Source organism: Myotis lucifugus, unplaced genomic scaffold, assembly GCF_000147115.1.
Source record: "Myotis lucifugus unplaced genomic scaffold, Myoluc2.0 scaffold_104, whole genome shotgun sequence".
NCBI lineage: Eukaryota > Metazoa > Chordata > Mammalia > Chiroptera > Vespertilionidae > Myotis > Myotis lucifugus.
The window spans coordinates 1,790,161-1,815,181 of NW_005871152.1; the positions used below are offsets into that span (position 1 = coordinate 1,790,161).

Consider the following 25,021-nt stretch of genomic DNA (forward strand, 5'->3'; position numbering starts at 1 on the left):
GATGTCATCCCTAGCAACAGGTGGCAGCCTCTTTCTCTGAGCCCTCCTCCCGGAGGTCCTGGTGTTCCCAGTCATTTACGAAGAACAATAGGGCCACCACAGGGTTAGCTGCCACTTTCCCTAGCTCTTTTGTGGTGCCGGGGCCTTTCCCATAGAGATGTCATTGGCTCGAACGGATTTCTTTTTTTCTGCTGCCCAAATGTCAGACTCTCATATCAAAGTGGATTATGAGCCACTTTTGCCACCAAGGCCTTTTCAATATCAGCATAGTGGTGTGTATGCTTTCCTTGTGCAAATAGAAGTGAACCTGCTTTACGGGAGGGTGGTGGGACAGGAGCCTGCATTGCACTCCCTCCACACTCGGCAAGATGCAGCAGAGCAGCATGAAGCCTGCATGGACTGTTGGGTTGATATTTTGCCTTTTTTGTCTCCTGGATTGGGAGCCCAGCGTGCCTCCATGACTGGATGACAGGACAACAAAAGTTAAAAGACCTCGCTAGGAGTTCTTACCCAATGTCAACATGCATTTGTGGGGGGTTCTTGAGGAATCTCCCCTTAGTGACCTGTATCAGGAGTGGGGTTGGCTGACTGTGCCCTCAACCAAAGCTCCCAACCCTGTCACAGGGAGCCTCTTCCAAATGCATATCCAGCACATGCAGTGGAAAATACAGAAAAGAAGTGACCTTTGCCTGTGGGAAATGTAGCCTCGAATTTCTGTTTTCATAGTGACCCGGGTGGTTCTGTTTCACTCTGGCCTCAGGCAATGATTAGGGCTTCCAGTGTAGAAACAGAGGTTGCAGTAGGGATGGAGAAATAACATGAGCTTTGGACTCAGACATTGTGGTTTAGAAACTGGATTCTGCTGCCTGCAAGTGGTGTCACCTTGGTGAAGTCATTAAGCTTTTCTGAACCTGGCTTTCCAGTAGCTGTAAAATAAGGAAAACCGAATCCTCCTGTAGGATCTTTGTGAGTTTAAAATAAATCCTTGTGAGGTTAGCCCCTAGCACAGTGATTTTCAACAGATGTGCTGCAAGAATTTTAGAACATGCAGTACCTGCCTATTTAGTCAGGGACACTGACTTCTTTTCCCTTAGATCAATGGTCGGCAAACTGCGGCTCGCGAGCCACATGCAGCTCCTTGGCCCCTTCAGTGTGGCTCTTCCACAAAATACCGACTTCTGCGCATGGGCCACGACGTTTCAATCACACTGTACATGGGCGCCCGCACGTGGTATTTTGTGGAAGAGCCACACTCAAGGGGCCAAAGAGCCGCACGTGGCTCGCGAGCCGCAGTTTGCGGACCACTGTCTTAGGATGTCAAAAGCACTAATAATTCTTCTCATGTGGATACCGCGGCGGTGTTTTCTGGCTTAAAAGAGATAACATAAAAGTGGTGTCCTTCTTATTTTGATGAATGCTTTAATTAGTCATTGTGGGGATGTCCAGAGATGGCTTTCATTCTGATGGCTTGGCATCAGATTTATAGACATACTTTTGAGGCACGGGCAATTTCTAATTGATCTTCAATGAATATGCTTGTGATGGGGACATTTCACTCCTTTGGTCGAAATAGCTGCTTTCTAATTCTGGAGCATTCCTTCACAGCAGACTTCCCATTTACAAACTTCAGGTGACTCATTGCTGATCAGTGTCTCTCCCGCCCAATTAGACAAAACCACTGTGCAGCCATTTCTAGATACAGATCTGCAGCCAAATTGCTTATTTCTTTATTAATGAAACATAGCAGCAAATCGCATCCTTTTAGATTCTCAATTTACCCCCGGGACAAAGTACTTTGTTAATGAGCCGAACTGCCTTGTTTAGCGGGATGAGTTGTGTTGACATATCAGGTAACCTTTTGAGCCAAGGTGCCTGGGAACTGGGGCCAGACAGTGTTTTATGACACAAGTTTCCTGAATTCCATTGCCTGAAATTTTCTGTAGCAAAGCGGGTGCTAGATTATTTACACTGTGATAACATCTGCAGGAGAAATGGCTTGAATTTCAAAAGAGAAAAAGGCATTTTATAAATGGGTAACACCTGTGGCGGGGAAGCGAGACAGGTTAGGGTGGACAAATTGTCTGGACACAGAACACTCCAAGTCTAGCCAGAGCTTAATCATAGGACAAGAAGAAGGCTCAGGAAGCCTCTAGATCCCATGCTGATAATCAATCATGTCACTCCCTTTCTCAAAACTCTTAAGTAGCTTTCCAGTGCTGTAAAAATAATTTTCAAAAAATTCCTAAACCCAACTTACAAAGCCCTTGCCTCATCCCACCCCATCACTCCTGACTCCTTCTTCTGAATCGCACTGGCCTTCTTTCACTGAGCTCTCCCCACCCACCTTAATGGTTTCCACATGCTGGTCACTGCCTAGAATGGCTCCCTACTCAGGCTGACTGGATCGTGCCCATCCTGCAGGACTCACCTGTAAGGTTTCCTGCTTAAACTGGCCTTCCCTGTAAACTCCAATCTAAAATTAGTCCCTTTTATCCATTTTATTGTATTCACTGGGTTTCCTTTGGGGCACTTCCTATAAATCCCAGTCCTATAATTATGTGTTTATTTGTTTAATGTGTGTCTTTCCTAGTAGACTGTAAATTCCATGAGGGTGGGGATTGAATCTACTTTGCTCTTTGTTATACACCCTTTTTATATCTAGTAAAGATCTTAGACAGTAATAGAGGTTTGTGAGATAAATTCTAGAATGAATTAATGCATGAATGAGGTCTCTGGCAGGGATAGGAAACTGCTAAGCCAACAGGACAAAATACACAAAATACCTCTCATCCCCATACTCATCCATCCATCCAATCCTGGTTCTTCTCGCCTGGCGCCTTGACATCTTTATCACATCGAAAGACGCTGTTAGAGTCAGGCTCTCCATCTATGTGGTCTGAAGCCTGCTCATCGTTGGCTGGGCAGGGAAATCTAACAGATGCATCTTTAGAGCAGAAATGGATTTTGCAGTGTTTCCAAACATCTGAAACCTTGGAGTAAATGCTGCCATTGATTCTGCTCCTTATTTTAAATGGTTGCAATTTATGATGGAAAGTCTCTGGCAGTCATATTGCTATTTATTCTCTGCTGACAGACATATCTGGTGTAATCAGGACATGTCTCAGCATCCATTAGAATCACCCAAAACATTACCAGCCAGCCCCATTGTTCCCACTTCTTTGTGATCTAACCAGATACACAGATTGGGGAGCTGGTTTAGAGGCAGATGACCATGATGGGACAGGATCTGAAATCCTTGAATCTTGAATTGGAATGGGGAACCGGGACATAAAGATTATCCTTAAAGACAAAAGGGAAATTTGATGTTTTTCATTAATATCCAGAGTGTGTAGAACAGGAGTAGAGTTTTCTGTGTTTTACTGGAGGACATTCTAGGTAGATAGGGACACACATTTCAATCACTACAAGGAGGGATTATGATCTCTTTTTGGATTCAGAAGTGAAGGATGACTTGTCATGAAGCTGTGAGAAGAATCCTGATAGAGATTGGTTGACCATGTGTTAGGGATATTGCAAAAAGCATTCGTATTGATTCTCAGAGGAACTACAGAGCTCATTCCACACTAGGCATTAGTCATTCTAATTCTGTTTGGGATTATTATTAAACTCCATTTATTGGTTTGACTTGAATTTGGATTTAGGCTGCTTGACTTCAGGCCTCAGGATCTGAAGGTCAGGCTGATTTTCTAAATTGATTTAAAAGGGAAATTAAATTGAAATTAGATTATTTTCTCAATTTTTCATGACCAACACATACTCATTGGTCTGCAACGAAGTCATAAACTAAAAAGCTTTTTCCAAGTGTCATTTTCATTTCTTTTATTTTTACTGTTAAGTATACAATTATGTTCAATTCAATAAACACTATTGAACACTTGTGTTGTGCATTCGTGCAACAAATCTTTATTGCTTATTTACGGTGGGCCAGGCTGTATTAGACACTGAGAACATAGACCTTGTAATTAGGGAACTCATGGGCACGTTCAGGCAAGTCCATCAGCAGTAACAGTGCTGGTGGTGAGTGTGCCGTGAGGGACGTTAGTATATAGCACTAGGTGAGTGTAAGAAGACTGTGTAAGTTGTCCTCAGTGAGAATAAGTGGTTAGGGAGGCTTCCAGGGGGAGGTCAGCTGCTACACACCCAGATGCAAAGAAGGATGAGACGTATTTCCTCTCCTCCAAGAGTTTGCAATTAAATTGGTATTTTCCCATCATAAGATACCTACACGTTCACAAGGTGCTATGTTAGTTTGTTATATGTTGGACATTAACTATGACATGAACACTGTATATTACTTTTCAATCTAGTCTGACCTTCAATCTTGCAATAAAAATGTTTTAGTAATGCAGTAGAAATGGTTCAAAAATGGTATGAAACCAGGTGAGTGAGGATTTCTCCTTGACTTTTCTGAATTTACCAATAGAAACACTTGTGGTCCAGGCAAGATGCCGAGTGTGATGTGGGAAGCAATGAGGAATTTGGAGAAGTAGAGGAAAGAGCACTGTGACATTAGTGTTTCCGAGGACTGTGAGCTCCTGAGGTTTAGGACAAGGAGAGAAAGGGGACGATTTACAGGTGTGTGCTGTGGTGCACGGAGAAGCAAAACCATGGAGAAGCTGGGGGCAGTATGTTAGGACTCCCTCTTTCTCATCCACCCACCCCAGTTCTCACTTCTAAGTTGTGTTACTTAACCCTGCATCTTAAAGGAGCAAAATGATCTAGAAAAAACAAATATATATATATATATAATCTCCATCCCTAGCTGATTTGGCTCAATGGATAGAGTGTCAGCCTGAAAGGTCCTGGGTTCGATTCCAGTCAAGGACACATGCCTGGGTTATGGGTTTAATCCCCAATAGGGGGCGTGCAGGAGGCAGCCAATCAATGATTCTCTCTCATCATTGATGTTTCTATCTCTCTCTCCCTGTCCCTTCCTCTCTGAAACCAATAAAAAGATACACACACACACACACACACACACACACACACACATGTTTTGGAACGAACAAGATAAGTAAGTTATGTTCATTAAGGTATTTTCATCATTAGCACCACCTTTGAAAATTAAATCTGCTAGGTTTCATTCCTTGTTCCTCCTCTGAAATTGATCTTCCTCTGACTATTTTCTTAGCATTTTAATGGGATAAGAATCCTTGTTGCCGTCACTACTTAAAGAGGTATCCTGAGACTTCATTTCCTACAGATTGAGTAGCTGAGAACTATAATTCTCAAAGAGGAAGCGTGAATGTTGTTACTCCCCTTGTGATCCTTGAGAAACATTTATCGTCTGTTTGCTCTACTGAGAAGCCAAATGAGCAGTGAAGAAAAAAATGCATCTTCTTAGGTAGGTTCAGAGAGAATCTCTTCTGTGCAATTTGGAGGAGGAAAACAGTTCCTAAATGGGCACCTAGGTCATCTACTAAAGAAACTGCTCTTCATGTTTGATAGTGGTGAGCTTCTCTGAATAGAAATAGCACTTAAAGTTCATCTCAACAGCTTAAACTTAGAACCCAATGCGTAGCCATTAGGAGAAATTTAAAGCATACCCAGGAGGCTCCAAAAGTAAATATTTCTCTGGGCAGATGTGTTATAGCTGAATTAACTGGGTGTTTGTGCAACTGCAATGAATCGGAGAGATAACGGTCTTTATTGCCTGTAGATGTAGCCTCCGATTTCAAAATACAAGTGGTGTTAAATGTTCCCAGTAGAGGTTCAAGTCGTTTGCTGAGCAAACCATTGCTGCTGCCAGGTTATAATCTTACTGCCTTAGGTTATTTGTCCAATTCTAAGTAATGAGGTTCCCATCACCCTCCATTTGAGGTGTGTTTATCTTAAGAGAACTTGGGTCAAATTGAACTTAAATTTCACCTGACCTTATTCTCCTCTAAGGAGCCTTCCTAGAGGAGTGAAACACAAGATCCCTCCCTTTCATATTACTCCTCGTTTAAAGTTTTTACAGAAGAAAAGCAAATGGTCTTCCCTTTTAGGCTGATTGTGTCATTTAGGGTGGCGCCCCCCGCCTCTCTGTTTCAAAGGTGAGAAAGTTGTAAAGAGGATGCTGCTGTCTGGATGCTCTGTTCGCTTCTCTTTTCTTCCAGAGACCACATGACAGGGGCAGCCTTTGTGAGAGTCCCTTCCTGGATAGAGAAACACAAGAGGGGGACAATGAGTGCAGAGGTTGGGGCCACAGGGCCCAGGAAAAAGAACCAGGGAAGCCCTGTGGAGCAGTAAGCAGCAAATATCTGTCTGGCTTTCCACAATTGTTACCCTTGCATTTCACCAAGTTAAAAACTTTAATACCAATCAGAATGATCCAGCTAAGACCAGGGTAAGGCTGGTGTCTGATCACCAAAAGCCCTGAATATTAGGTTGAATCAGGATTCAACAGGCTACGAAGATGCAGTGGTAGGGAAGTCATGGATGATAGTGATGTGGTCAGCATAAGGAAGGTATTTACATGGGCTCGTCACTTACTCTGCTGCAACCCTCATGCTACATGCTTTTATATGTATGATCATAATTTATATTTTCAGTAAGCACATAATCTTGCTATTATTTCCCCCCTAACAGAGGAGCAAAGAGAGTCAGCCCCATATCACATGGTAAATAAAGAACAAAGCTTGGGTTAGAGCCCAGTCTGTTTTAAATATGTTTTTTACTGATTTTTAGTGAGAGAGGAAGGGAGAGGAATGGAGAGATAGAAATATCGATGAAAGAGGAACATCATCAATTGGCTGCCTCTTGTATGTCCCCCACCGGGGATTGAGCCCACAACCTGGGCATGTGCCCTGACCGGGTTTCAGACCTGGGACCTCTTGGTTCCTGGGTCAACGCTCAAATGCTGAGCCACATTGGCTAATTGCCCAATCTGTTTTATTCTAGTCATCTTAACTTAGATATGGCTGAGGGCAGCGTGATTGCTGCAAAGGCATTTCACCCACAGGCAAATGAGATGGCAGGCATTGTCCCCAAAGGGTCATACGTGAAAAATTCCTGAAGGAGGTAAGCATCCTGATGCCTAGCCTGAAAGCATTCAATACACCCTTGTTGAGTGAATCAATGAATGGGATGACATTGAAACTTGGTTTTCAAATAGGTATGGTTAGGAAGAAGTTAGTCAAAGCATGATGATTTAATTGTGGAATGGCTGGAGGGTTTGTCATTTCACATCCTTTTTTATTCACGTATCTATACTGAGGCCTTAAATATGAAAGACTTTAACCACTGTCCTATTTTGTTAAAGTAACACTTTTTATTTGAAATAGCTCTTTTAAAGTTGCCTTACGCGTGTCCTCTCGTTTTCATTCATTCTCTCAATTGGCGTCTTCTAAAGCACTATGTCTAGGCACAGTGCAAAGGAGGGTGAGGGCTAGAAAAAGGCTGGGATTTGATCACAAAGTCCCTTAACATCAGGTTGAGTCGGGACTTGACTCAATAGGCTACTGAAATGTGGTGGTCAAGAAGTTATGGGTGATGATAAATGGATGAGCTATGTGTAAGAATAGTTCTTATTATCCCTGTTGTAAGTGTGCTCGGTGTGGACTAACCCTAGGGAGTCACAGAGTGGTTATGTGACCTGCATAAGACCATAGACTGTCTATCTAGAAACGTGTGATTATGTAAGGAAGACAAAAGGAAGTCCTAAAGCAGTTGTGAGTGTTTTTGAGCCTGTGCATCAACTTATTGGAGCTAAGCATTGTGGAGTCTGACGAAGTGCTGCTCCTAGCTAGGCCTCAGTTTCCCCACCTGCAAATAGAAGTGGATGCCAGGGCAAGATAGTAAAAGCTCTCACTCACAGGCACCCAGCCTTGAAAACCTGCTTTTTGACAAGTTAGTCACAGAGATCTGGCCTTCGGTGTGGTCTAATCCTAGGGACTCCAACCGTCCTGGTTGGCCCAAGGCCGAGAGGTGTCTTGGGATGTGGAATTGCCATTTTCAATGCTAAAACCATGATAGTCTCGGGCAAACTGGATGGTTGCTCACCCTACAAAAGAGTTGCTCCCAAGAGGAGGCAAAGGGAAAAATGGTATCTGGTGGGCGTTCTCCTATTATCCCGTACGTGTCACTTTGTTAGGGTCAGGTCTTGGCTAGTAATGTGGTCTTGGTCCCTTTATTTTGAGTGTGACAGGAATGGAAGGAGAAGTTTTCCCGCTGTCACCCACAGTGCTGTTTCATGATGTGCAAAAATGTAAAAACGCCTCCCTGTTTAAAGTTAAGAGCTGACTGACTCCAAAGGAGAAAGTATCATTTTCCTTCTGTTCCCAGCCATAAATACTAAAAACATAAAAAGTTACTACACGGTCTCTTGAAGGGACTGTGGGACAGGCCCAGGGGTACTTCTTGTCTGTGTGCCTTTCCTGTCCCTTCAGAATATGGTGAAAGTTCCTCTCCTCGTTGTCTACCTGACAAACATCTACTCACTCCAACCAAAGGACCCCATTCTGAAAAGCATGTCCTTGCACCCCCAGGTGGGGTTCATGGCTGACCCTTCTGTGCCCTTGTGTTACTTTCTTTGCATAATTCCTCCTAATGATTTATTTGCTGCTACTCCCCATCCTCTCAGAGTTCTCTGAAGGTCAGCACCCCAAGTGCCAGGCCAGTGGTGGGGCAGAAACTCTAGCTTGTGCTACATTAGAAACCCAGAGCCCAGAATGGCTGCTGAAGCATCCTGCCCTCTGTCCTGTCTGCTGGCTGGTTGATTACAACCTTCCAACACGCTCCTTTCCCATGGGAAAAAAATGAACCCCATTAACATAATTTTAGACCTTAGTCTATTGAGCTTGACTCCCAGGTTTTCTAGTGCCAGGGCACCTGTGTGGCACGAAAGCATTAAAATTGCAGCAAAATGAAATAATCCTGTTGAATGGATGCTAAACCAGGCGGCAGCATTGACATGCACAAATACTAATCAGCCACTAATTACAACCAGAGAAGAACCGAGCTCATTCTCACTGAGAATGAAGGGCTGGCACTGTGTTATGAAGAGTTTAAAAAGCCACACTCATCCCTGGCAGGGTAGCTTAGTTGGTAAGAGCATCATCCCCAAAACTTAAGGTTGCAGGTTTGATCTCCGGTCAGGGCACCTACAAGAAGCAACCAATGAATGCATAAATAAGAGGGACAACAAATAGATGTTTCTCTCTCTCTTTCCTTCCCTCTCTCTCTCTCACACATCAGTAAAAATGCATGCTCAGTCTCTGTATGCACAGCCATTGGTCCAGTAGGTATTGAACACCAACAAAGATGACATTTTCTTTTGACATGGGTGGCATGTTTATTTGGCTGGTTGGTTTTGAAATGGGTATCTCTTGTGTAAACTGCTGGTCCCAAAGAGGGGATGCTAAACTGCTGACAATGCAGGAGAAACGTTTTTGCAGCCCTGCTTCTGGCGCCTCGGCTGGACTGCAGGGAGGGATGGAGGTTAACCTTGGGATGCAAGAGAAGGAGTAAGAGAGACAGACCTGAACACGTGTGCCCCACAGACCCACCCTCAGCTGCAGCCTTTCCTGTGGGATGTGCCAGGAACCATGCCCGCATTTCAGGTCTGCTGTCACTGTTCTCATCACTGACATAGGAGAAGGCCCCAAACAAGCTCTGCCACTTCTACTAAGAGAACCAATAGCGGGAAACGAAGAAAAACAATTACAGCGTGCTAGCTGAAGGCACAGATTTAGGAATCACACAGAGGAAGTCTTAATAGATATGTGTTTATGTTGCTTTTGTGGATAAATATGGAATAAACAAGAACTAGAGGCAGATGCCACGGAGGGCTTCGAGGCTGCCCAACTCCGCAAGCCAGCCCTGATCTCACAGAACCAGCATTTGCTGCTCTCTGACTTCTCCTCACCTTTACTCTTTCAGTGAGTCTCTCACTTTCTTGCCAGTTTTTTTGTTTTCATTTTCTAAGCAGAAACTAAAATGCCACCTTCGTTACCCTTTTGATATTCCATGGCTGAGGTACCTCTTAGCACACTCCTTTCTAGATTATTGGTTGCATTTTGGATGGATGAACTCATTCGGCTCAGCCAGGAGTGTGATCCTACAAGGCCCTTTGACTCCTCTTCCATTTCAGTGTTCACCGTGGCATGCTTGGTGGACCTACAGAGTCAGAGGCTGGCTGCCTTTGCAACCCTCCCCATTGTCCCCCCACCCCCATGGAAAATGAAACAGGCTGAACCCTCTCTGACAGGTTAGCAATCCCTACTTATGAGACAGATTCTTGGATAAATAACAATTTAGTTAAACTGGAAGTAAAGGCAAAAGAGAAATGAAATACATAGTATAAAGAGTCAAGAAAAACATTAACATTGGCAGTTTGCCATTTCCTCCCATTAACCTCAATTAACCACACAGATAGAGACCCTGACATACATTACCCCAAAAAAATTTTTAAAAAACCACATGGCTTTAGGAACGTGTAATGTTTTTTGTTAAAAATCAAAAATAGTAATTATCAGAGCACATAATTCTATTTTGAATTTATTTGGGAGCCTTTCCCAAAAGGCATGGAAGCTTTTCTTTTTTTGTTTTTTAAATATATTTTATTGATTTTTTACAGAGAGGAAGGGAGAGAGGTAGAGAGTTAGAAACATCAATGAGAGAGAAACATCGATCAGCTGCCTCCTGCACACCTCCCACTGGGGATGTGCCCGCAACCCAGGTACATGCCCTTGACTGGAATCGAACCTGGGACCTTTCAGTCCGCAGGCTGACGCTCTATCCACTGAGCCAAACCGGTTTCGGTGGCATGGAAGCTTTTCAAGCAATAACATAAATGCTAGGTGATCATTCTCACATATATGGACCATTACCTGCTATGGGTGGTGTATATGTACATGCAGTCACACATACTTCCATACATATTTTCAATAGTATAGCTTGTTCATCCAGCAAACTAATGTGAACTGATCACCATCCATATGCCAGGCATTGTGCTAAACATGAAAGATACAAAGATTAGCCTAGGCCAGTGATGGCGAACCTTTTGAGCTCGGCGTGTCAGCATTTTGAAAAACCCTAACTTAATTCTGGTGCCATGTCACATATAGAAATTTTTTGATATTTGCAACCATAGTAAAACAAATATTTATATTTTTGATATTTATTTTATATATTTAAATGCCATTTAACAAAGAAAAATCAACCAAAAAAATGAGTTCGCGTGTCATAGGTTCGCCATCACTGGCCTAGGCTCTTAAAAGGTACTCTTGTAATGCACATTAAGTGAATAAAAACATGGTTGTCCTGGACAGGCCATGGTCTATTGATGGAAACAAACATGCAGACAGAATACAGTGTGGTAAAGCTATAACAGAATTTTTATAATGCTCTTCACACGATAGCAGAAGGAGTACACACCTTTTCCCAGAATGGACAGCATTTTCCCCAAGGGAGTGTTTAGGATTCTAGCTCCTCCTTCATTTCCACTTATAAAGAAAAAAAAAGTGTATGTTACTCCTATCGAGGAAGAGGTTAATTGCTCCCCCATTCAATCATTGCTATGTTTCAAAGGAAGAAACTGAGGCACACAACAATTTTAAAGACCTGCACAAAATTACTGCACTGATAAATGATTAAGCACAAATTTCATTATTCTTGCAATTGATGGCCCTTCTTCCCAAAGAAGAGAAAGACCACAAAATTTAATTAATTCAGACTCTCATTGTAGCAGTTGAAAAGGTGAGTTTGGTCCTGGTTGGGTAGCTCAAGTTGGTTCGAGTGTCATCCCAATATGCCAAGTTTGCAGGTTCAATCTCTCCTCAGGACACATATAAGAAGCAACTAATGAATGCATACATAAGTAGAACAACAAATCAATGTCTCTCTCTCTCTCTCTCTCTCTCTCTCTCTCTCTCTCAAATCAATAAAAATAATTTTTTTAAAAAGGAAATGTGGGAACACATGTTTACTAATTTCATAAGGTTAATGTTACGATTAACAGTGTTGCCTAGCAGAAGACCTGCTTGGACAGTCTCTAATGAATAGTACACAGTTTGTTTGTAATTAAAACAACAAAATGCTGGCTGTTAACATTAAAAGGTTTTGCAAATGGTTTGTTTCCAGTACATTAAATACTCCCCTGAGACTTTTCCACCCTATTAATTTACCTCGGTAGTACAAAGGTAAACTTCAACCAGCCACATAACTATTACAAATGTCCAGATAGGTGGAATGAAAAATGAGGTTTTACAGTAAATATGTAAAATTTAGAACAGAAAGAAAGCATTGAAGTATGTGAAAATTAACTTGAAAATGTGTGATATTTTTTAAAAGTGTTGTCAGTCTTCTGATAACATTTAAAGCTCTCCATAGCAAGTGATATTTTTCCCGAGAATTTTTTAAATTAGGTTTTAAAACGTTGCTCCTACCTAAGACCTTGTATCAGTCATGGAGCAAAGACATTCTTAATGACCTGGGTACCTACAAAGTACACACGTGTTCTCAAGCCTTGGCACCTCCTCCTCTGAGTCATTTGCACTTCATCCATCCTCCTGATTTCATCTGTCATGTGAAAACAGATGTAGAAACAAATTATTTCCAGTGAAATCATTTCTGAGGGGAGTGCGGTGGTGGTTTTCACACCTCCGGGGTGTGGAGGAATTAAACAACTTTACAGTGTTCATTCAAGTAAACAGAAGGAAACAAACTTTCAGTTGCCTGGTTATTAAATGTCCAGACATTGTCAGAGGGGACCAATCTAGAGACAATAAGGTTTCCCTTTTGAATGTAATCAGAAATAGCATCCCAGTGCCTTTAAGGTTTTTACCAAACATAAAAGATAACACACAGCTTTTTATGGGTGCTGTGTCTGTTTTCAAACAGCATCTGCTTTGTGCAAGCTCTGTGCCAAGCACTTCGTCTGTACTGTTTGGTACCAAAAGCCTTTGAGGGAGAACTACTATCCCCATTTCATAGACGGCAAGACTGAGGTCAGAGACGTTATGTAACTTGTCTTTGCTCACACAGCTAAGAAATAGCCGAGCCTGAATTTAAACTCCCATTTACCTTTTTAGGTTAGTCTTCTGTCTCTTTATTCTCTGCTACAGGTTAGGTATTGTAACTTTTTCCAACTTCTCTATTGGAATCCTATTCGCCATTTGAGGCCTAGTAAAAATACAACTTATTCTCTTATCTTTTCCAGTCTCACAATTCAGCATTATCTTTCCTTCTTCAGGGCACCCTGGGTTGTCAAGGACATGTATTAGACCACACCTTGAATCACAGTTATTTGCCTATGTGTCTGTCAACCTCAAGGGGTTGTTTGTGGCATGGAGGCAAATGAAGGCAAACGTGGGGACTTGTATCCTCGTGGCTCTTACCACGGTGCCTTCTGTCCAATGTGCTTCTGTGGGGAATGTGTAGCATTACCTCTGCTCCAAGAATCCTTTACCTCTGCTCCAAGAATCCTTTACCTCTGCTCCCAGAATGCTGTACCTCTGCTCCAAGAATCCTTTACCTCTGCTCCAAGAATCCTGGGGGCCAGATGGAGCTGGGAGAGGTGTAAACCTCAGGCAGTACAGGAAAGCACGCTGGCATGAACAAGCCACACTGTAACTGACACAAGCCAGTGTCTCAGGGGAAGACACAAAGCATGTGTCAGATCTAAATTAAGAACAAACCTGGTAACCACGTAGTGGACTCCTTTGCTGGGAGGATTTAGATGGAGCCTTGTGGAATTCAGTGAGGACAGGCAGGAGACCGTGTGCCATTGTACTGGCCTTGAAGTTCTTTTGGATTATAAAACTGAGGGATTTTCATTGGGGAAAAACTAGACAAGTCAAAAATTAATTATTGCAACCCCACCACCCAAGGATAACAACTGTACGGACAGTGATTCTCACCCTCGGCTGGATATTAGTCACCTGGAGTGTTTTAGAAATCCCTGTGCCCAGGTCTCCCCCCCCCCCACCATACCTAATCATTCAGAGCCTCTGGAGGTGGGGCCTTGGCATCTGCCTATGTTAAAGCTCCTCAGGAGATTGCAACACGCTGTCAAGTTTGAAAACCAGCAATGGTCTAAGGTCCAGGTTCTCAAAATGGGGTGTCCTGCGAGGAGGCTGCAGTTCTGCATTGCTCACCTGCTCCCTGGTGCCACTGATGCTGCTAAGCCATGCCATACTTTGAGGACCTAGGGTATCTGCTGTCCTCGCAATAACACTTAACAGTTCATGGATGAACTGTTTCTTACGCATAAGTCTTTGAACAATTTACTTAAACTGTGAGCATCAGTGTCCTTATCTGCCAGATGACAGGGGATGTAGTAGACATTTTACAGGGTTTGTTGCCCAAATGTCTAGACACATTTAAGGGAATCTCAGAATGGAAACGAGGCAAGATTAGACCCTTAAACACATATGATACTCCAGGCATCCTCTTCGGAGCTTATAGTAAGAGTAACATCCTGTGAGCATTTAATACATGCCAGGAACCAAGCTAAGCATTTTAAATTGGTTATTTAATTTAATAAGCCTCCTTTTACAGAGGAGGAGGCTGGTATTTAGAAAGCTAAGTAACTTGCCGAAGCACAGGCAGTCGCCTAGGGGTGGGGCTGGGATGGGAAGCCAGGCAGTCTGATGCCAGAGCCTGAGTGTGGTTGGCATACTGTTAACCAGTATACCAGGATGCTTCTCAGACTAGATCATCTCTAAGACCCATCCAGACAGTGTAATTTCGATTGCAGGACATTTAATTCTTCCTTATTTTGATCAACCAATATTTAGAATTATGCAAAAAAAATCTTGGCAGAAAGAGAAGGGGGGAGATGTGCACCATATTGCACATCTGAGCACACACGTCGGTGGTATGTTCATGGCCCCTAAAGGTGGCATCATTTCATATTCCATCCTTAATCTCGGTTCACCATCTGTAGCTGAACTTCTCTGAAGAAATCCATATGGCATTCAAGGTTTAGCTAAAATCGCCTGGCGATTTATTCAGGTGCGTAAATACTTCTCCCTCTCGGCCAAATCAAAAGGCAGAGCCGCGGGGCTGTGTGAGATTTGCAGGAGAGACATGAGGATCGGTGATGTGGAGAGGAATCGAGGCGAGGACATATGGGACTAGTGAAGTATTCTGGCAAAATTAAGCTCACAGCATCTCTGGTCCTAAGTGTGTGTGTGTGTGTGTGTGTGTGTGTGTGTGTGTGTGTGTGTGTGTGTGTGGCAGGACCACCTGCTACCAGAGAGAATTATTCAGAGGAAAGGCCTTTGGAAATACTATCCACCATAGACCTTCTTCATTACTTATTACTCCTCCTTTGTTCCCCACTATCTTATCCTTCCCCCTGGTGGCAGGTGCCTTGACCCAGATGTCCCTCACTGATCTAGTCTACCATGAGTGGTACAATGAGGGACCAGAGCTTGCCTGCACCTCAGAACTCTCTCTCTCTGGGCTGTGGGCAACTCCATCTGTTAACTAGACCCCAAGGGAAAGTGCCAGGTGTGCCAGCGTCAGCACTTTTCCTTCACAAGCTGGCTCTTCCCTTCGCTACCTGTAGCAGCTACCAAATCCTGGGTCCAAAGGGGAAGTGTTTCTGGCAGGAGAAATGCCGCCTCTGATTTCCCTGCTGCTAAGGCAGGAAATGCCTGGGCTCGTAGAACAAGAACATGCAACGTACCTGTTTCAGAAAGGCAACAGCTACACAGCACGTTGGACCCACAGGGTTTTCAGACTTTGGCTTAAGATGCCCCCTCACTTACACAGTTTTAAAGCTTCTGTGAGCATCTTGGAAGTAACTATTGGTAAAGGAAGTTTGAGTTGCAGGCGTAAGCTCCCTCGGTGATTTCCCCTGTCAGGTTTTCTTAAGTAAATTTAATAGCAGCGCTGCGTGCTCACTCGAGCAGCTCCAAATCTTTACACCTACTGAAACCGCCCTTACTTCAGAAGCGTGTCTTCTGGGGCCAATTTCTAGATTCCTGTTTTTAACCCCCTCCTAACTGATGTTGTAAATCTTTTATATTTTTTTTCTTTTGTTTTATTCTTTTCTTTCCAAATGAGCATCCTATAGTCTGATACCACCCATTACTTAGTATTTTTAAAAATAAGCATAATACATGTGTTCATTTCAACTGTAATTTTTTCGACAATCCTGAATTTGCACTTACCGTGGCCCTTTTATTCTCTCTCTCAATTCATTGTCCAGCCCTCTGTCTGTGTGTAAATGTTGCAGGGAACATTTTAAGGCTTCCTGATGGGCTAAAAAGAGAGGTAGAGACAGAGGTTCTAGAAGTTATCCTCTTAGAGAAGAGACAATAAATTCCTGGGAATGACCAAGGTTTTTATTTTCCTCATGAAAAACATACACTCGGGGTTAAATGGCATTTTTACTCTTTCTCTTCTGAGAAGTATGCACATGGTTGTTCAAGTGTTGATGTTGTGGGTAAACAAAAACTAGACGACAGCCCCTCTTCCTGCCCAGGTGACCTACACAGCTGGACTCCGGTCCATCAAGAAGCAAGTGGTGAGAGTAGGAAGAAGAATCATGTCCTTTTAATGTTCTGATATTTATACTTTTTACACTGAAGAAACTTTAGGACATTCCTAGAAGAGGAAACAAGGGCCTAGAGAAAAGATGTGATTGCTGTAATCGCACAGCCAGTTACTGACAGCGTTGAGACTGGGACCCAGGTCTCCTGGCTCCTAAGTGGGTGGCTTTGCCACCACTCTGCATGCTTGCCTGCCCGGGAAAGAGGCAAGATGCTTCAGAGTTTCTGGGTTTGAATCCTTGCTCAGTCACTGGAGACCTTGTGCAAGTTATTTACCTCAGTTTCCTTCTATAAATGGAGACGGAACAGTTCCCATTTACCTGAACTCTTGTGAGATTAAATGAGAACACATAGGTAAACCGTTTAGTATAGGGCCTGGTACATAGTACTCAAATGTCGGACACTACTATATTAGTATTTGCCCACCTTTCCCCGTAAATTAGATAGATATGGGAGAATGGTGGAATGGCCACAAAGCCCCTGTGCCTGACATTAAAGAATACAATTTTTAATCAGCAGCTGAAAAACAAATGTTTAAAGGCTCTCAGGAATTATGCTAATGACCTCCAACTATCAGCATGGAAGAGGGTGTCCAAAAATGGGGAAAATATTAAAATCATTCAGAGAACGGAAGAGAGCATTCAGATAACGTTAACTCCCATGCTTTGGGACTATTCTGGGCTCTTTATAAAACAATATTGAGAATTCTGGGAGACTGCACCCATGTCACCATCATTCAAACATGTTTTGCTTGATACCTACAATGTGTCTGATTCTATGTTAAATACCAAGAACATGAGATGAATAAGATCTAGTCACTACCCTCTAGTCTATATACTATCTGGAAAGACTGCATCTTCAAGGAATAACTAGAGCCAACTATTGGGTAATATGACTACAGTATTGGTATATTCAACAAATGTGATAGGCACTGATCCATGCTCCTGAGCTCAACTGGGGAACTACCTAGTCTCTGCTTTGCTGAAACCACGAGGGCGATTGAGGCAATAGTAGAGTCACATGCAACATGGTAGAAGAGAGAAGGAGACCAGTGAACTGTCTGGAAGGATGGTGAGGGGTTTACTGGATAGCTAGGGGTAGGCGTGGAGAAATGGGATATGAAAAAGACAGAGTTAAAGCACTAATTTCGGTTCACAGGAATGATAATTCTAGTTTTATTTTTAAGACAAACGCAGCTTCCATGGGTCTTGGAAAATTATGCTGAAACAGCTAAGAACTGCACTGCTTCAAGTAGCACTTACAGAAAATGTGAATGTCACGCAGTAGATTGCCCAGCTGCGACCCAGGACACCCATGGGGAGAAGGAGCAGGAAAAAGATGTCATCCTACAAGTGTCACTCCTCTGACCGTAACTGCTGAGAACAGCCTGAGTCCTCTTCGGACAGGCAGCCACATGTTCATGCTCAGGCTCTTTCTCAGAGCGACTGTTAGACTCCTCCATCTCCACAACAGAAAATCAAAAGTGGCCATTTCTAAAGTAATTGCACGGTCCCAGCCATGTGCCCTCCCGCCTTCTTTACTGAGTATCATTCACTGCGGACTGGACTCGCCCCCCTTCCTCAACTGGAGGCTTGCATATGTAATTATATCAAATGATGTGTTTGTTTCTATCTCCGAACCACATTCAAACGCCTGCCCGTGATTTATCTTTGAAATTCAATTTTGTCATGTCAGTCCCCAATTTACTGTGCCCAATGGGTCTGCAGTTTACATGCGTGATGTACATGCCTGTCTCCTGCAGAGATTGCAATGAGGTTGCCTTCCACGGTGATGAATCACAGCAGTTGCAGAGGGAGGTTGCTCTCCTTTATCCTTTTTCCTTTTCTAAAGCCCAACTGCCTTCTGCTACAACAAAGTTGCTAAAAATGAAGATGCAGCTTTGGTGATTTCGACTAATTCCTCTGGACTGTGAGGGATGGCTCACTGCATTCCTTTCTGACGGTAAAATACATGGTGCTGCTGAAGCATCATAGCTCATCCTATGTGTGTTCCCTTAGTCCAGCGATTTTCAACCGGTGGGCTGCAAGAATATTTAAAATATACAATACCTGACTATTTAGTCAGGGACACTGACCTCTTTTCCCCTAGATTGTCAAATAAAAGAAATGACAACAGTCAACACAACATTAACCGTTAGTGTGAATGCCCTGTCTTGGACCATAAATATATAGGTCATATAATAGAGTTGCATCTTATTGGCCCTGCTGCATAATAAGGTTGCATCTCATTGGTTAATTCTTGGTACCGGAAATCCTTATATACATGTATAGGCACCTGATTTTTTTGAAAAGTTACTTTGGAGCAAAAAGGGGAAGTAATTAATATCATTTTTATTTCTGTTGTTACTATTATCATTTGTAAATCAATCAAATTATACCTTTTTTGCCAGCTTGGAAAAAAATATTTTTTTTGGTGTGCCACGGAAATTTAGTAATTAGTTTATGCGTGCCATGAGATGAAAAAGTTTGAAAATCACTGCTTTAGAAGGAAGAAAGCTTTTGCCCGTTTTTGGCTTAGTTGGCCCTGGCTTGAGGATTATTTTTATCAGTGCGATAACTACCAGTTGTGGCTTTAACCCAAAATGTTTTGTTCATTATTGTTATGCTCCAGATCTCCATGGACAAACCTGATCACTCTCTTCCTTCCAACCCCTCTTCATGCCTGATTCCTAAATAACTCACTCACCCCATCATCCATTCACCAAGTATTTTGAAATGTCTGTCTTTTCCAACTAGAAAGACTTGTTAAAATCTAAAAGACAGAGTTGTGGTTCCCTATTGATGTATAATTATATAAAACTAGAGGCCTGGCGCACGAAATTCTTGCACAGGTACGGTCCCTAGGCTTGGCCTATGATCAGGGCCATCTTCCCCAGCTGCCCGCAGCCAGCCCTGCCCCCCGCCACCACCCACCCCTGGTTCCCCTAGTGTTTATATAATAAAACACTGAAAACTCACATTCAAACAGCTGTGAAATGATGAGTATACTGTTTACATTTATAATTCCGGTTCAATGAGTTGGCGTTTTTTAAGGAAATGGTTAAAACCCTTAAAAATTCAAGTCTATAATTTGAGTATTTTCATTACCCACCCCCCAAAGAAACATTGTGCCCATTAGTAGTCAATCCCTGTCCGAAAGCTGACCTCATCTGATTTCCTACCAATTAGACACTTTTATCTTATTTCTGTGAAAATAAAGGCAATACAAACCTAGAGACCTGAAGTCCACAGAGGCTGTCCTGCCTTTCTTCCAAGCACAGATGTTGTTTGCCTTTCTCACAGCCCTAGGTTCACTGTTGTGTATGCTGTTTCAGACTTTTCAGGAAGCCTGTAGCTTCCTCTGTTGGCTGATAAATATGTGAAAAACACATCTTGGTGAAGGTATACAGATGGGAAGGGAGTCACTGCTCTCTCAGTTACACATGCACTTTGTTAAAATGTGTGACCCTCCTAAAAAATTACCCTAAGAATGATCAGGGGTGGAAGCTGGCCTCTTCCCTGGGCCCCGTTACACCACAGTGGGCTGTGAAAATCTGCGAGTAGGACCTGAAATGACATGAGTGCCCTCAGGGGAACAGAAGGCAAAGGGCTCCTGAAGAGCAGCAGGCAGGCAGCAGAGTGGAAGTGACAGCCCTTCACCCATTCAGAGCCTCAATACAACAAGTATTTCTCATTCCCACTGTGACCCTTCACAGAGGATGCTCCCGGAAGAGGTGAAAGCCCCCTGCCCCCTTTTGAGAAGACAGTGACTTCTCACTTGGAAAGAGCCTCTGTGACATATGACCTTATAGGATAGACTAGCCTGAAAATGGAGGCATCGTATTGGTGTGTTAGACATCCACTGGTGTGACCACATCGACCCATAGTCAACATGAACCAGGGAGCTGTGCTCCCTTTTATTCCTCTTTTATCACCCCACCCACTAGTGCACTCACACATCATCTCCATCTCCCCCTTGCTCACCCCCAGGCACACACTGAGCCCGATCATCTGCTCCAGATGCTGAAGCAGCTCAGTATACGCCCATCCTGCATGTGGCTGAGCAGAAACACTAATATCAATAAAGAATCATAGTGAGATTCAGCAAAGGGTTGTGGGATGATGTAAACCTTCTCTTAGAATCAGTGGGCCTTCTCAGGCATCACCCCAAGAGATTCAGATGCAGTAAATGGGGGTTGGAGTGGGACATAGAATCTAATTGTTGAGTTTCCCTGGGAGTTCTTTTGGGGAGCTGGAAAAGAGAAGTTACTGATTCTCTCCCTTACAATTCCTGATAACAGTCTTCTCTCCACAATCTTGAACAGTTGCTCATCTTTGTATCTGAGAGTGAGGAGGATGTCACCATTCACAGAGAGGACCTCAATCAATGGCTTCAAATAAATGTTCAAGGCACCCACATTCTGCCCACCATCATAGACTTTCCTTACACACTAAGCCAGTGATGGCGAACCTATGACACGCGTGTCAGAGGTGACACGCGAACTCATTTTTTTGGTTGATTTTTCTTTGTTAAATGGCATTTAAATATATAAAATAAATATCAAAAATATAAATCTTTGTTTTACTGTGGTTGCAAATATCAAAAAATTTCTATATGTGACACGGCACCAGAGTTAAGTTAGGGTTTTTCAAAATGCTGACACGCCGAGCTCAAAAGGTTCGCCATCACTGCACTAAGCAGTACCCTCCCAAGCAAACATTCTAAGTCTGTAGTAAAACTGAAGATTAAAATATAAATAATCTCTCTCTTCCACATCAATTTTTGTCAACTGAGCATTAATGAAGTTCCCATTCTTTGTTTTAGGCCACGAGCTAGGTGGGCTTATGAATGAAAAGGCAGGCCCTTCCCATGAAGGAACTGGGTCAACTTGTCTGTTGGGGAAATGCAGACATATGAGCAAAGGATGATCGTAGAGGGCAAAGAACAATGGTGGTGGAGGATACCGTTCTGTTGGGACATGTCACATGGGCACTTACCCTGGCTAACACCTGAGCTAACAGCTGATCTACATTTGAAGTCAGTGGGTGAAGTAGTGGAGTGGGACACATTCCAGGAAGAATTCACAGAAAGGCAGGTCATTTGTGCCATGGTAACATAGATTTCCCTTCATAGGAGTGTAGACAGGTGAGAAAGGAGGGGAGGGGAGTGGCTTGTAAAGAGCCCTGCTCCTCCCAGTGGGATTTTATTTTGAAGGCCATTTAACCGCCTGGGGCCTCTTCTTGGCTTTCTCTAAAGCCTACCACGTACTCCCACCCACCACCTCTGTGTAAAATAAAAGCTGGAGGTCATGAGATCCTCAGCCAACCTCAGTAGGAGAGCTTTTCCTTATTCCACATACTTTGCCAACCTTGGGCGTGAGCTTTTCATGGGGTTTTACTCTGGGCGGCAATTTCCTGTCAGTCAGCATATATCATGAAAACAGCCCCATCCATAAGTCTCTTGTCTTCAGGGACATTGCAGAATCAAGAAACGGAATGTAAGTTTGACCTCCTAATTGCCATTTGACAATAATAATAACAAAACCTGCAAGAGACAAATTGGTGCAATAAGCTGGGTGGCTGGAGCTTTTGCCTTCTCATTCCCTTTGCTTTGTCTTTATACTCAAATGGGAGATTCATTTATGAGAAACACCATTCAAAGGAAAGATAGGTATTTCCCAGGTGGGACTTATTTTGTGTGAAGATTTAAACACATAATAAATGATAAAATTACAGTATGAAATCTTAGGTATGTGAGTTATTAAATTTGCAATAACCTGTGTACAATAGTTATTACAGAAATAACCTTCTTTGTCAAGTTTAACAAAAAAAAACATTATAAGCATAAAAAAGTTAAATAAGAAAGTGCTGTTTCATAGCCTGAATCTAATCTCCATCAACAACATATTAATTGTTCAAGAACTCTAAACTCTTTAATGAGGTTCCTACTGTATAATTTTAATCATATGCAAATAAATCATTGAAATTCCTTCTTATCAGAAAAACAATGGTTCTTCAGTGAGTTTTTATGTCCCCAAAGTGATTACATTACCTGAGGTAAGCAAAACCCCAACACAGTTTTCAGGTTTTCTTGGTAAATGTTATTTTGCTTTAAGAATAATTATGGTGTATCTCAGTGGTTAGAGCTGTCAGCCCTCACACTGAAGGATCATGAGTTCGATTCCTGGTCAAGGGCAGGTACCTGGGTTGCAGGTTCAATCTTCAGCCCCTGGTCAGGTGTATGCAGGAGGCAACCCATCCATGTATGTCTCTCTCTCTCCTCCTTCCTCCCTCCCTTCCACTCTCTCTAAAAATCGATGGAAAAAATATCCTCGGGTGAGGATTAACCTAAAAATAACAGAATAATTCTGAAGATTCCTAAACTGCTTATCCGGAAATAAAACAAGGAAGAATTCTGAGACCATCTTATTGCCACTGGGACTGGAAAGTTACAGTTCCTCATCACTTCTGCTTTTTCTTTAACTGGACTTATTTCTCTCCCTCCATACCCCAGATATTTAAAAGTCAAATATTCTCATTTCTACACAGGTCTGATTACAACAACTTCAAGGAAACTGGATCGAGAACAACAGGCAGAACATTTTCTGGAGGTAAGCGCATAGAGGGAACTGACATTCATTAAAACTCACTTTCACTGAACTTCTTTAACCTTCCACATAAATTATAACTTTACTATCTTTGATCACTGGCCTACACAGTGAAGGTGTTTACCTAGGGCTGACTGGTCCTGAACTTGGAGATTTCTCGTACATTGCTCTGTACGCACACCTGCGTGCCCAGCAAGGGAGGCAGAGCAGACTTTGCATTCTGCTGAAAACAAGCAGATGCATGGATGTCTCTTCCTTGACTTCAGGCTCCTTGGTCAACTATAGGAAAAGAAAGTTCAGGAACAGAGCCCTCTGAGCCTCAGCTGTAGAGCGAAAAGGAGCAGAATGCTGCCCTGAGAGTGAAGTGCATCATTTGTGAAGCGCCTGGCTTTGTTCCTCTTTTATTTTTTCCCCTGGAAGAGATTTGAGGAAGGAAAGGCTGCGAGTTGATTCACTGCCCGAGATGACTTTTCTGAAACTATAAAATGCACTCCTATAATTCATTAAGACAGAAACAGCAGAATTATAAACTATAAGAACATTATTTCTGGATGGGAAAAAGAAACACCAGAAGGGGAAAGATGGAAAAATAGGCATGAAAGAACTTTGTGGAACAGTCTTTCTGTACATATCTCAAGTATGTTTATTGGGAAGCTTGAAGTCCAAGGTGTATGTGCGACATTGTGATTTAAGTATGATTGTCTGGTACGGAACAGATGACAATGCTTAGAAGTTAGGGGTTTGTGAGGTGTTGCAATGAGTCTATGCTTTTAAGATGATCTGTTAGGGTTTAAGAAACACTGGAATTCACAGGTCCTCTTGGCATACACACATGCACACACACGCACACACACACACTCACACACACGTGCACACCCCTCCAATCCCTGCTGTTCTCCTTTAAATCAGTTCACTTGTAATGACATATAAAGAACAGTGGACTAGGAATCAGTGCCCTTGGGTCCCAGAACTACACTGCCATGATTGGCGTGAAGTCTCTGAAGCTGTTTCATTGCCCTGGACCTCGGTTTCCCCTACTGTGAAATGTGACAAATAATTACTACTCCGTATACCTCAAAGCATCGCTATTAGGATCAAATCTTACATTCTTATATCACAGTATGTTTAAAGCTCTTAAAGCATAATGTACATAATAAAGGGTCATTATGATGATGATGCAGCATCCTGATAACCCTTTTAAAACATTGTAATCATCTTTTAAGATGAAAGACTCCAGGCTGCCAAAAAATAGTAATTCTAATTTTTTTTCAAAATTACACTAATGGGCTATGGTATGTACCTGGTCCAGAATTAGAGAACGTTTGCCAGAACAGTAACACTTTATATTGTCTTGTGCTCCTTGCCTTTGCAGCAGAGTCCAGGATTCCTGGGGAGGCTGAGTTCTCAAATAGTGGAACCCATTACCTCCTTAAAGGGAAATGAGGGGGGGGCCTCTCATTTGCTGGGGAATCTGCCTGAGATCACTTACTGTCTTGTCCCTGGAAAGGTGGTGTATTCAGGGTGTGTGTGTGCACAGTGTGACTGTAGAGAAAAACACAGGAGTGTTTTCCAGGCATGTTAGTATACATTCTTTACAGACTTTCCTCAATACTGACCAAACATTCTGGTTCTTTAGACAGACATGATGGATCTGGCCCATCATGTCTTAGTGTCTGGTATCATCTGCCTAACGAAGTAGTGTAGTCAAGCAATTAACCTCAGAGAGCTGTTGGGAGAATCAAATATGAAATCTGTGTCAAACATCCAGTCCAATATCTGGTGCTAAGCAGGTGCTCAGTAAAGTATAGTTATAATCACTGTGATTTTAATTATTATCATATCCTATATAATAAAACCCTAATATGCAAATTGACCAAATGGAGGAACGGCCAGTCGCTATGATGAGCAC

General features: G+C 42.7%; 1 protein-coding gene across 1 annotated transcript in view; it reads left to right on the forward strand.

The window, feature by feature from the left end:
• FAT3 (FAT atypical cadherin 3) overlaps nucleotides 1-25,021 on the forward strand; it is a 501,079-nt gene that overhangs the window by 296,280 nt on the left and 179,778 nt on the right. The window contains exon 3 of the mRNA XM_006092757.3: nucleotides 23,054-23,115. Within this exon, the coding sequence (XP_006092819.1) occupies nucleotides 23,054-23,115 (62 nt within the window). The remainder of the gene's footprint in view (nucleotides 1-23,053; nucleotides 23,116-25,021) is intronic.